General features: G+C 31.1%; 1 protein-coding gene across 1 annotated transcript in view; it reads left to right on the forward strand.

Moving 5' to 3' along the window:
• Positions 1-2,287: 2,287 nt before the first annotated feature.
• The window catches only part of LOC149420199 (putative inorganic phosphate cotransporter), a 74,832-nt gene continuing 63,633 nt past the window's right edge, over positions 2,288-13,486 (forward strand). Inside the window, exon 1 of the mRNA XM_089636042.1 lies at positions 2,288-2,968. Coding sequence (XP_089492168.1) covers positions 2,875-2,968 — 94 coding nt within the window. The 5' untranslated portion in view covers positions 2,288-2,874. The remainder of the gene's footprint in view (positions 2,969-13,486) is intronic.

Consider the following 13,486-nt stretch of genomic DNA (forward strand, 5'->3'; position numbering starts at 1 on the left):
CACACAGAAAATAAAAAGGTAACGGTTGTTAATGGGGATCGAACCCAGGACAGAACCTCTGTCTTACCAGATAAGATCATGATAAAAACAAGTTTACATGAAAACCTATATTTTCGATATCCCGAATATTAACAAACCCTTTTTAGATATGTTCTTTAATCTGGTTAAAAATTAGATTTAATTTCAACTGACATTAAATAAAGAATGCTGAATTGAAACGTATAAAAACACATTAAATGACACAAAAAGAATCAAAGGTTTTTGTGTTTATTCAATACGTGTCAAGCAACGGGTTATGCAAAATTTTCGCAAAACTGGTTTGCGCCATGTGACGGAGGCGTAGAAAACCTTTTCACAGCGTTATGACATACAACGCAAAAGTCATAAATATTTTATAGATGTCAAATGGCAAAGCGCACCAATAATTTTTATGTAAAATTTTACGAACTTGAATAATTTCCGCGTTTGTAACGCATCTCTTGATAAATATGTGTATATTTTTTTTTAAAGACAGATATACATTCCCGGATTACGAATAACCGTATAATTTCCTACTACGAACTAAGCTGGAAAATATTACTTGTGTTGTGACTTGGCCAGCCGATGAATTGAACACACGACGCGTGGGTGGGACCCAAACGCAATGCCAACTCAGCCACCGACCTGTCATATGATTCAATTGGTAAATATACAAATAAATCATTGAAGAAGAAGCTAATACTTACAAATCTAAACGAAACGTGAAACAGAATAATATGGTCAATGGTCGAGAGGATAAAGACGTTATCCCGGTAAGACGGAGATCTTGGGTCGATTCCCAGTTTAGACTGTTATATTTTTATTTTCTGTTTCTTGTTCTGTTTCATGTTTCGTTCAGATTTATTAGTATCATCTTCTTCTTCGATGATATATTACATTTATGGGTATAACCTAAAAAAGGTTTTCGAATAAAAATTGACACAAATACATTTTTCCCTTCAAATTAATCTAGAAATTTAAAAATTTTATTTTTAATTTGATACAATAACTTCAAATATTTTAAAACATTATTTGATGATGTGGGCCTCACTGGGTGCTTTGCCAGTGCTAAGGCCCTGATTTTTAAGTTTAATATATTTAATAATATTACGATATGTGTACAACATTGAATTATTGTTTTTATATTTTCTTTTAGATGTTTTTATATTTTCATATATTTTTTAAAATATTTTCTTATTTATGTTACCACCATGCGGGCATTTGCCTAGTTTAGGGTATGAATAAAATATAAATAAATAGTATCAATTTTTTTGCATCGAGTGAAAGAGTGTTGAATTGAGTGTATTTGTCCAAAGCTTGTTTTTACCGTCGGAGTTTTCATGTTTTTTAATAATAATTTAATAATGCATGGAGAAAAATGAGTATTGCTAAATTATTAAGAATCTCTTCAAATTATTGGTAATCCGGTTAAAAACAGGATTGCAGGCCTTAACAGGTTTCCTGATAAATTTTTAGTATAAAACGAATGAAATATGCCGCAATTTTGTCAAGATATATTATCAAGGAAAATGCACGTGTTTACGTAATTAATTAGTAAATAATTGTTTGTTTTAATTACACTTACATTATTTTCTAAAAATTAATGTAGAATACAGAATACGAAAGGATTTTTTTATTAATTTTTATATTTTATTTCTTACTAATCACCCTTCAAGATGACTTAATTAGTAAATATATAGTTACCATGCAACCTACGTCACTTAATTAATCACTTAGAATAATGTTATTACACCGATATCTATGCTGTTATTGCATTAACCATTTTAATATTAGTTAAACTCTCAGTAAATTCAAAAGTTTAAGATCTGTCCTCATAATATAAGTACATATGCATATTATGTATGTGAATGTAAGCCTTTTACAGACATATGTGTGTATGTGTAATATAATATGTATGTATATTATGTTTTAGAGGTGTGTCGTGCGCACCAATAATAATAACAACACTACTGGACACAGCTCAAGATTACTGCAAATAATGTATTTTTCTAATGGTCACTTTACCGTCGACCGCCGCCGAGTTTACCGGCTCCTTTCAGAGAACTCGTTTAATAATAGATAATAAGGCCCGCAGGTGAATCACCCAAGAAAACTCACAACACTTATCAATTTTCCGACCGTCACAGCCCCGGTTCTCCCAGCAGCCATTCTGAATACGTAGGAGCAAAACCTGAATTGTACGGCGGTTGCCTCTTATATTAACACCTGCACCGCGAAAAGAGATTCAGTATTGCTAAAACCACAGACATTGCCTGTTTGCCGATAGCTAGCTGTCAGTTGTGTCACGGAGTTCCCGCGCAAACAAACCCCTTCGAGCAGTGTCAGTGTCGTCAGAGTTCTTCTTTCAAATTTTAAATAAACGTTTTAACAAGAGAGTCAGATCTTTGAAAAATCGAATGTTTTAAATGATCTACTCTTTCGCTTGTTCGAAATTTAAATTTGAATCGATAAGTTCTCCAAACTCTTGTGCAATTTACGAACTATAAAAGTTATTCATTCGAATTTTAAACAGACGTTTTAACAAGAGAGTCAGATCTTCGAAAAATCGAATGTTTTAAATGTTCTACTCTTTCTAAATTTGATTCGACAAATTCTTGTGCAATTTACGTACTATAAAAGTATCTGTTTTGTGGTGTCGTACAAATTTGTAATAAATTTTAAATCGTTCGAGGACTGGAAAATACTGCAACATCATAATCGTGTCTATATGATGTGATAAAAATAATATATCGCAAGATTAAATAAAAACATAATTTTTTGACTTGATTCAGCAATTTAATTTTTAATAAATTATCTAGTATTTGAGTGCCAGTGCTGCATTAAATACGTATCAAGATGAGTTATTTGAAGAAATCTCAACTGGAAATTAAAGTCCACCCTTCGAGGAAGTTAGACTGTGAATACAATGTCGTTGGAACATCGATCCCATGTAAGTAATTTAAAAGAAATATTTATTTTTATTTTTTACCATTACTGAATTCTAAATCTTTGAAAAAATCAAGCCTTAAAACAACAAATTGCTAGTTTCTCTTATAATTGTCCAAATATTAATACCTATATCTCTAAAATTATATTAAGGCGAAGCACTACAAAGCAATGCAATGTGTTTATGGTTTGAAAATTTGACGCCCTAGAAATATTTTAGAAGATATAATAATTAAATACTGCAACACTTCTTGGCCTTTGAAGTAATCGGGCATTTTTTTCTTCCAAAAAAAATTATGTATCAGACCTATAAAAAATGCTTTAAAGTTCAAAATATCCTACTTACGAACTTATACTTCTATTATGTTTTAATTGTATATTGTATAAAATTAAGTTCTTTTGAAAATTTAAGTACAAAATTTAAATATTTGTTCAAAATAAAATAAAACACACTTTTTGACGATGTTTTTACTTGCATTAATCAAAACAGGCAGCTGGTGTTAAGAGGGAATTTAAACCTTATCGCGATCTACATAAGTATCGTAATGCATTTACTCTTAAAATTAACTAGCAGTAAAAAAAAAACGTTTTTATTCCGAAAAAAACATTCCATACGGATAAAAAATATTTTAAGAGAAAAAATTTAATTCGTTTAAATGTGTATAATGTATCTTTTAATGGTTTCGTAAAATTGACATCAGAACATAATACAATGTGAATCTAAATGCAAACTGTGAAATCACATACATAAAATGTTATTTTTTTATTGTTACGCTTTTAAATGTGAGATTAATTCACGATTGTCTACATTTTTTATTTAAAATATTACCCACGTCTTACGTAAAATAGGTTCTTTATAATAATTTATTCGCATAATTTTTTTTCTCAGTATAATTGCTCCGTGGAATAATGGATACGATTTGATATTATTTGTGTAAATACATATATTATCATATGCAAATTGAGATTTAAATTGTTTTATATATTATCTCTGCATTTTATTGATAGTATAATTAGCACCTGTTAAAAGCATGTTTTAAAAAAATTAAATTATTTGTAAGTTTTATAATTATTGTTTGGACTCAAACAGTTTTAATTTTATTTTGTTTAAATATGAACACATTAGTTTTCTCTCTATAGTCACTAATAAACCGCGAGGCATGAGAGTAGTGATGGGTAAATTCCATGGAATTTATTTTGAGGAAATATTTACGAAACGGGGAATATTCACAAAACGGGGAATATTCACGAAACTGGGAATATTCACAAAACGGGGAATATTCACGAAACTGGGAATATTCATTCAAATGGTGAAATACCCAGACTAAGGACGGGTTGTTTCGGAGAATTTGAACAATTCATCAAATTTCAACGTTCATTTTCGGGTTCTGTGAAAGACTTATTTCTTTCACAGAACTTGAAAATGAATGTTGAAATTTGATGAATTGTTCAAATTCTCCGAAACAACTCGTCCTAACTAATGAGATATCAATAAATAATATCGAAGTTACCAATAATTAACATTAATTACCTACGAAAGTACGTATCTACCTACCTTTTTACTTATCTATAATTCGATTTCATCAGTTGAACAATATTTTCGGAAATTTAAAAATAACAAACAAAAGTGTATATTTTAGAACTGTAACTGTTTGACGTTTTGGACTATAATTTGGCTTTGAATCAAAACGTATAACTTTTATCAAGAAATTCAAAAATAAATATTATAATACTTGGAGATGGATGAGGAACTCCAGTCTCCCGTGAAAGTTACTTGTCCCCACTGCGAACTCAGAATGACAACTTACGTCAAACGAACTTACGGTCGAAAAACTTACTACTGGGCCCTAGCGATCTGTCTTTTAGGAGGCTTCTTGGGTTGCTGCATTATCCCATTCTATATGAAATGTTCCACGTACCTTAATCAGCATTGTTCCAACTGCAATAAAGTAATCACTCCGCATGTTGAGAGCTTCAAACCAAAAGATAAGATAAAATTTTCAATTTTCAACCGAGATTAAAATTATTTGAGTCGTGTTACACTTGCTTTTCCTTTTTGAGTCATCGTACACGATGTTTAACTAAGTATAGCAATTGATGGTAAATCATGTCAAAAATCAGCACGCATGTGTACTGTCGTTTGTAATGAAATAATTTCTAAATAATTACATTAAAATATAAATAGCACTTGATTTCAACTTTATTACTATAAGAAATAACAATTCCTGTCGTGAGAGATGTTAAAAGATGCATGCCTCCGCATACCCAATTTCTACCTTTTTGTAGCATGTTTATTGTTCAACTCTAAGTTATAAAGTTATAAACTCTTAAGTTCCAAAAAAATATATGTTATTTTTTAAGATAATATCAATACATTTTTTATGCTGAAAAGTTAATTATATGAAATTCTTTTGAAGAAAAAAATCGCAAAGTAAGCTCCGAAAATTATTAAAAATACGTTTGGTTCTGTTATTTAATATGTTATAAGCATGAAAAAATTCACAAAAAAAATCTTATTCAAATTTTTTAACATAATATCTATACATTTGTTATGCCCAATCGTTAATTATATGAAATTCCCTCGATAGAAAAAAATGGCAAAGTAAGCTTAGAAAATTATAATACGTTTTGTTTTGTTATTTAATATGTAATATGCAAGAAAAATATCACAGTGTATCTTTAAACTCAACTATAGCATTTGTCGACAGATTTTTGCTGTATTTCAAACGAGTCGGGTTTTATTAAATATTTTCAAAATTTTCGCTTAATTATTATCGTTTTTTAATGTTAGCGCGCTCCCTCTCACATTCATATTTACATATCGCCCATTCAAACTATCGTTTAATGCCTACTACGGGGCCCTAAATTTCTATTTTTTCTGATTAAAAATAAAGTTTGAAGGTTAGGAAACCCAAACTAACAACCTGAAAACATATTTTGTGTATTACTTAAACCCCCGACTTAAATAGTTGTCTCTTTTACATATTTAAGCGAGTTATTTTGCGTGAGGTAGAATTCTACAACTTTTCCGTTTTTTTTAGTTTTCACTTTCACTCCAGAGAGCTTTAGTTTATTGAAACATTTTGGCGTAAATAAATAATTATTGACAATAAACAAAATTGTGCATCTATTAATCATTTTGGTAAAGTTGTCAAATTCCGCTTCACGCAATGGCTCTTTAAATAAACAACACTTCATATTCAAATTTTACCACTTAAGGCGATGCCATATGTAGTAATGCAAAATCATGTGTTTTTGGTTTGAAAATTTGGTCGTCTAGAAATGTTTCAGATGCTTTAATTAAATACTGCGAGTAGAATACATCTTGGCCTTTGAAATAATCCAGTATTTTTTATGTAAGTCTTTTCATAAGCCCAGAAAAAAATAATGTAAAGGCCTATGAAAACTGCTTTAAATTTCAAAATCTCCTGCTTGAACCCATTTTCGGTTATGATTTTATTGTATAATGTGGCAAATTTAGTTATTTATAAAATAATCGAAAAAAAAAAATTTATGCCTAAACATCCACAAATTAAATTAAAAGGCACATTTTGGCCATGTTTTTTTCTTGCATAAATCAAAACAGGCGGATGGTGTTAAGCGGGAATTTAAACCTTATCGCCATCTACGTAAGGGTTGTTATTGATAGCGGCTCAATTTAAAATATTACACGACGTAGTGCATCGCCTTAAATATCTAATGTAGGCAACTATTTAAGTCTGGGGTTTATGTAAACATGCATAAAATATGTTATTATGTTGTTAGTTTGGGTTATTGTAATGTGTGGGTATAGAAAAATCACTGGAGGAAACGTTTGTGTTTTAGAATTTTTTATTGAGTCATTTATGTTGAACTGTTTTTTTTCCAAAATAAAATAAATTTTAAAAAAACCAACACAACGAGTCATTATTAAATGACAACGAGTACTGATTATTGAGGATGTTTACAATAGGAATATAAATTGAACTAATTTACATGTCGTGGTCGAGGGACAAGGCTTTTGACTAGCAGTACGGAGATTGTGGGTTCTAATTCCGGCGTGCTTAAGTACATTTTGTTTTATTAATGTGTTATTTCACAATTAAATAATATAAGTATATTTGCGGCATGTTGCGAGTGATGATACTCTCAGTATCACCCTGTGGTAAGACCACCAATCAGAAATGAAACGTTGCTTGAAATGACTTTAGCCGTGTTTGGTAAGTATATCTGAATAGTCTCTCTCTCACTACTTTCAGCCTCACAACATACCCCAACGGGAGTGCCATAGTCTCACTGGCTCCAGGCGGTTGGGAAAAGTTGGGATGTGCGGTTTTAAAATAAAAAAAACGTTATTTTAATTTTTATTTCGAATATTTTTATGAATTATTATGAATATTTTTTAGATAAAACCTTTAGATTCACCTTAATTACTGTACGACACTTATTGCAACATCGCAGAAATAGTTAACTTAAATAAAATTTGAACGTAAAAAAATAAAATCCAGCTAATAAAATTCAATCACAACGCACACAATGCATGCATATTAGGTAAATACTAATTTGACGGAATTTTTTAACATTAAAAAAAACGCCCGCGCGATTATGTTTCTAGCCACTTCTAGCCGTTCGTTTCGTCCTATAGTAAAAGAAATACCAACAAAACAAAATGACATTTGACAATAAAGTTTGAAAATGGACGGCATCGTTTCGCAAAACGAAAGCTAATTTTAATTTTACGTAATTGAAATTTTTATTGCAATATTTTCCACCGCCCCGAAGGTTAAAAGTTGTGTCGTACAGTAATTATGGTGAATCTAAAGGTTTTATCTAAAAAATATTCATAATAAGCGAGGCCAGCGCGATCGAAATTTTACCCTCTCAATTAACAATAAAAAAGACTAAATACGAACAATTTATAGCAAAAAACATTTGCTGTAGGATACAAGTTAAAGTTTAGTTAAGTTACTTAAAGGAACAGTGAAAAAAGTGACCGAGTTTATATAAATTAAATATAACAATGCCTAAGATAGAATTAAGAATGCCGATGGAACCTACGTTCGTGAAGTGTCCATTATGCGGTGCCAGTACCCGGACTGAGACGAGGCCTGTCGCAGGGTTGAAGACATATCTCTGGGTCGCGGCGATCTGTCTCATGGGAGGAGTGCTAGCACCCTAGCCTTATTCCCTGCTTCTTGACGTGCTCTCGGGACATGGCCACTTCTGCCCTGAGTGTAAGAAATACCTTGGCAGACATGACAGGATTCGAAAATACTACTATACAATATACTAAAATTTGTCACCATCTAATAACGCGTTTATCAGTTTCATATTTGCAATTTATCTAAAATTTCGCACCCATAGAGGCAACATCCCCAGATTATAACCTATTTGCAAGATCCTTATAAAAACTATTCCGACAACTCCATCACACATCTATTAGGAAGTAGTCATATCAATAAAAATCAGTTTTTTCCACCAGTTCAATATAGCACACTATCATATAGTTCAGTGTAATTTTGAAATTCAGGGCTTTATTAAAGAACATATTAGAAAGATATGATCATTTTCTAAACAAACACTTATTCAGTTTCAAAAACATGTTTCAAAATATTTATTATTCACATGGAAACTTTGTCTTCGAGTAAGTCGGAAAACCTTTAAAAGATTTGATAATATGTTAACTGCAAATAAAAACCCTTGTCATGTCATTTCAGTCATAGTTATTTATTTGAGTTTTTAATCCAGCAGGACTAGAAGGATAATACTATCTCAGTCTGCCATATACGACAAACTATTACAGAAAAAATACGAATAAGTTAAATTAAATACAAATAAAATGAAAGGATCGTCCATGAGGGAGGTCACCTCATCAAGCAACCACGAGGTCCACGACGTCCACGATGATGACGTTTGTTGATTTCAGTGTCCTGCCCCAGAAGTTGGCTGGTGACGAAGTAAGGACGTCCTCCCTTCTGTGACCATCGTAGAGGCACTGCAGAACCTTGGTAGTTGCATAAGTTGCCTGTAAGCGTTGTTGTAGCACATCCTCAGATTGTCCCAATGCGTTACTGGGTATTGTGTCCACAGTTCTGACGTAGAGATATATGGAAGTGCTGTACGTCTTAGGACGGGTTGTTTCGGAGAATTTGAACAATTCATCAAATTTCAACATTCATTTTCAAGTTCTGTAAAAGATTTTTTCAATTTCTGTTTTTTTTCAGTTTTGTCAAGCAACTAGCCTACAATGATATAATAACAGAACTTGAATAGGACTTTCACAGAACCCAAAAATGAACGTTGAAATTTGATGAATTGTTCAAATTCTCCGAAACAACCCGTCCTTAATCTGCCTACAATGATATAATAACAGAACTTGAATAGGACTTTCACAGAACCCAAAAATGAACGTTGAAATTTGATGAATTGTTCAAATTCTCCGAAACAACCCGTCCTTAATCTACGTTATAATTTTATTCATTTATGTGTACCTGTTACCTCTAATATATTTAAGAGATTATCGATAGTTTTTCCGTAATATATGCTGTAATATGTTTTATACATTTGTTTTAACCTGCTAAGCTATCTATCTCAAGTAGTTTGTCAGATCAAACTTAGTGAAATTTTTTTTTGTTTATAACAATAAAAACTATTTCTTTATCCTTGATTGGTATTGTTATATTGATTGACAACATTTGTGTTCTCGACAAATTAGTTCATAACAAATAAATTCAGATAGACCGATTGAAGTGCTAAAAAACCAACCCTTAAAAATCAAAGTTTTGATTTTAATGTTTAAAAATGTGTTTTAAAAGTAAAAAAAATATTGGTGTTTGACCGGAGTCAACCATGCTACCGACCTTGCCAGATGTCGATCATGTAGAACCGAAATTTACTTCGTATTTTAACAGCTGTAAAATCGTCCGATTTCAGAGAAATGCGTATATGTCCGCGTTTGTGTACGTGATTGATTTATACTTAAAGTAGATAGAATGAATCGTCATCGACAACGAGTTTATTTGACCAGTTTCTGATCGATCGGATGTTAGGAAGTGGGTTAGTTTCCGCTTACAAGAGTTCATCATTCATTATCGAACACAGAAAGTGAAATAATCATTTATATTATCTCCAAAGAGTATAAAATAAAGTCGCTATCCGCATCTGTCTGTGCACTTAGTTCTTCGAAACCACAAAACGAATTTTTATAGAATTTTCACCATCATTTAGAGAATTTCTTCCAAAAGGTTTACATATGATGATACATGCATATTTTATTTATAGAAAGTAGAGGAAATTCGATGTTTTATAATCAAGTCGTAAAAATATATTTTCGGACACTACAATTCTAACGCTGGCTAAACCTCATGAGATACATCAACATAATGAACTAAGGAATTGTAAATCTTAAAAAGGCCTACAGAAAAGTCTACCATGGCATAAGTCTATCTCCTAAGGATAACCCACAGCAATGCCGGGCATACGTCAGCTAGTTATTTATAAAGCGCCGTTTTTGTTTGAAAATCGTCTCATGTGCTTTGTTATATTGATGGTACGAGGGCAACAGAAATAAGAATGTAAATATTTAGTGGATTTCCCGGAGTAGCGTAATTTCATACATTATTATTATTTTTAATACGCCATAATAAATAGCAACTAAGATAAGCACGACGGACGAGTAACATTTGATAATAATAAACAAATACAAATAAACACTGAACGCCACATAGTGATTCCCTGTATGTTCTTAACCCCTCAAACTAATTTGTTCACTTTTGGAACAACTTAAAAGGTCTCATAGACATCGTTGTCTACCTTATCTTGTTAGAAAGAGACAAAACCACGCTTTGTATTCAAATCTAAAAGTTAACAACAGAAAAATGTTTCTTTATTAAAAAATTATGTAACTGTATTTTTATATGAAACGACAAAAAACTGAGACAACGTGAGGTTTTTTTTTAATTTAAGAAAAACGTAACCAATTTATGATGTATGATGTATGAACCAATTTAAAACTTTTTATGTTTGATATCAAAATTAATATGTTTATTCTTATAATAAAAATATATGGTTTTATCTCATATCAAAAACAATTTTTAATTTTCTACTACGTTCAGAATTATTCCATTTATTTGGATTTTGTTGAGAATCTGAAATCCACACAAATTCTCCAACTTGACTTGAGACTTCTTTAGAAATATAGCTGTATATGCCAGAGGCCTGAAGGGTTGAATTTAAATACTAATAACTTTAATATAATAATATACAAAAGCTTTGCGATATTTCCCAGGAAATAACATTCACTTTAATCGTTAATAATTAATTACAGCAATATTATTAAAATCATAATTTATGGAAGACTGACGTACTTTATATAGGGCGATCTTCGTTGAGAAGTGATCCAGTGTCTTAGATTCTCATTAAGTTATCTTACAAAGTTAAGATTTTTGAGATTAAAGATATTCATTGATTCGTTAGTTCGTTAATTCGTTACGGTTGTTTTGTGTGAGTGATAAGCCGTTGTAAATGACGAATAATTAAAGTGTGACAAATAATAAAGTGTGCTGTGATATTCTATGTATTTATACGTAACAATATGATTTGAACTTAGTCAATATGAAACACGTAATATTTGGTTAAACATAACGCGTTACGTTATAAGTTGTATGTAAAACATGTATGCCGACGGAATTAATTATTATTTTTTTAAATTATATTACAATATAATATAAGTGTTTTTAAGCCCCCGCATTCCCAATTTCTACTTCTTTAACACTTTGAGAATTTACGTTCTTAACAAAATATATTATGTTATTTTTGAAAATAATATCCATACATTTGTAAAGCAGAACTTTAATTTTATGAAATTCCTTCGATAGAAAAAAATCGGAAAGTAAGGTCCGAAAATTAGTTAAAACACGTTTTGTTCTCTTATTTAATATGTTATAGGCATGAAATCACAGTTTATCTTTAAATGCAACTTAAACATTTTTCGAGAGATTTTTGCTCTATTTCAAGCGAGTCGTGTTTTATTAAATTTTCACAATTTTCGCTTAGTTATTATCGTTAGCGCGCTCCCTCTAACATTCATATTCACATATCTCCCTTTCAAACCATTTTTAAACGCTTAATATGGAGCCAATGCCAAATTTTAAACATAATAGTGATATTTCATCTTCGGTATCATTTTTTTTCTAAGCCGGCGCTTATAACCAACACCTCTGCCATAGGTCACCCCAAGTGGTTCGCTACGTTTGGTAAATTAGCAGGGGTTCCTGGGTTCATAGGGTGAGGTTTATCAAGGTCTTGGTGGCGGAGGCGTCTGCGCGGCAAGCAAGAAAGCGAGAGACTGGTTGAAGGATACCTTTTGACTTCTCCAGTAGGATTCTCTCTTGCACCGCAGTGGATGGATGTCGCATACCTATATCCTTCCCAGAACCTCACCTCGTTACTTTCCTAAAAGGACCCTTCACACAGCATCCCTTAAAATGACATAGGCCCTGAGACGATCCTTAGGGCCTCCTGTGTGAAGCTAATATAAAAAAAAATCAAATCTTTTGAGAAACGCTGCGAGTCTGAAGATGGCCATGATAGCTCAGTGATTAAAGCATTCGCCTATATAGCGAAAGGTTCCGATGTTTCTATCTCGTATGGCTTGATTATAATTATCATTTCTGTATTTATTTAATTGAACAGTTATCAATTTAATAAATATTTGCAATTAGCACCGTCCATAACTGGTGTCACTAGGAAATAAATGTAGACGCTTATAATACGTGATATTATAATATTCGACCACGAGGAAATAAATGTGCACGCTTATAGTACGTGATATTATAATATTCTACTGCGAGGAAATAAATGTACACGCTTATAGTACGTGATATTATAATATTCTACCGCGAGGAAATAAATGTACACGCTTATAATACGGGATATTATATTATTCTACCGCGAGGAAATAAATGTACACGCTTATAATATGTGATATTATAATATTCTATCCCGAGTAATTAAATGTATTTATATTGATGGGTTAAAAATAAATTTCTTCAAACAATATGAACTCACTTTTCTCTATAATATTTATATAATGATGTTGAAACAATTTATTCAGACACGTTTATCATTATTATTTGTTTATTCATTTTAATAAATTTCGGAGTAATTACGAGAAACTAATTTATTTATTTCAATCTTGAAGTTATAATTATTAGGGTTTGCAATAAAACATTTCAAAATGCGTAAAATTTCGATTAAAAAAACGATGAAAATATTGGTAGTTTATTATTATTATTTTTTTAACTCGTGTTTTTAGCCATTTTCAACAACTGAAATAGGCATAAAATAATCTCCGATGCATAAATCAAACGTAATAATAATTGGAACGTTGAACAAGTATTACAGTTTAAAAAGTGAACTAAAAAAACGACTAAAAATAACTTCTGAAATGTTCTGAAAGTTGCACAATATTTTTCTCAGTTGCAAACCACTTTATCTCAATGATATAAAATACATTGCATACGAGTTAGTCCGGTAATTAAAG

This window comes from Hesperophylax consimilis, chromosome 10, assembly GCF_061612785.1.
Source record: "Hesperophylax consimilis isolate HC1 chromosome 10, BYU_Hcon_1.0, whole genome shotgun sequence".
In the NCBI taxonomy this organism is placed as follows: Eukaryota; Metazoa; Arthropoda; class Insecta; order Trichoptera; family Limnephilidae; genus Hesperophylax; species Hesperophylax consimilis.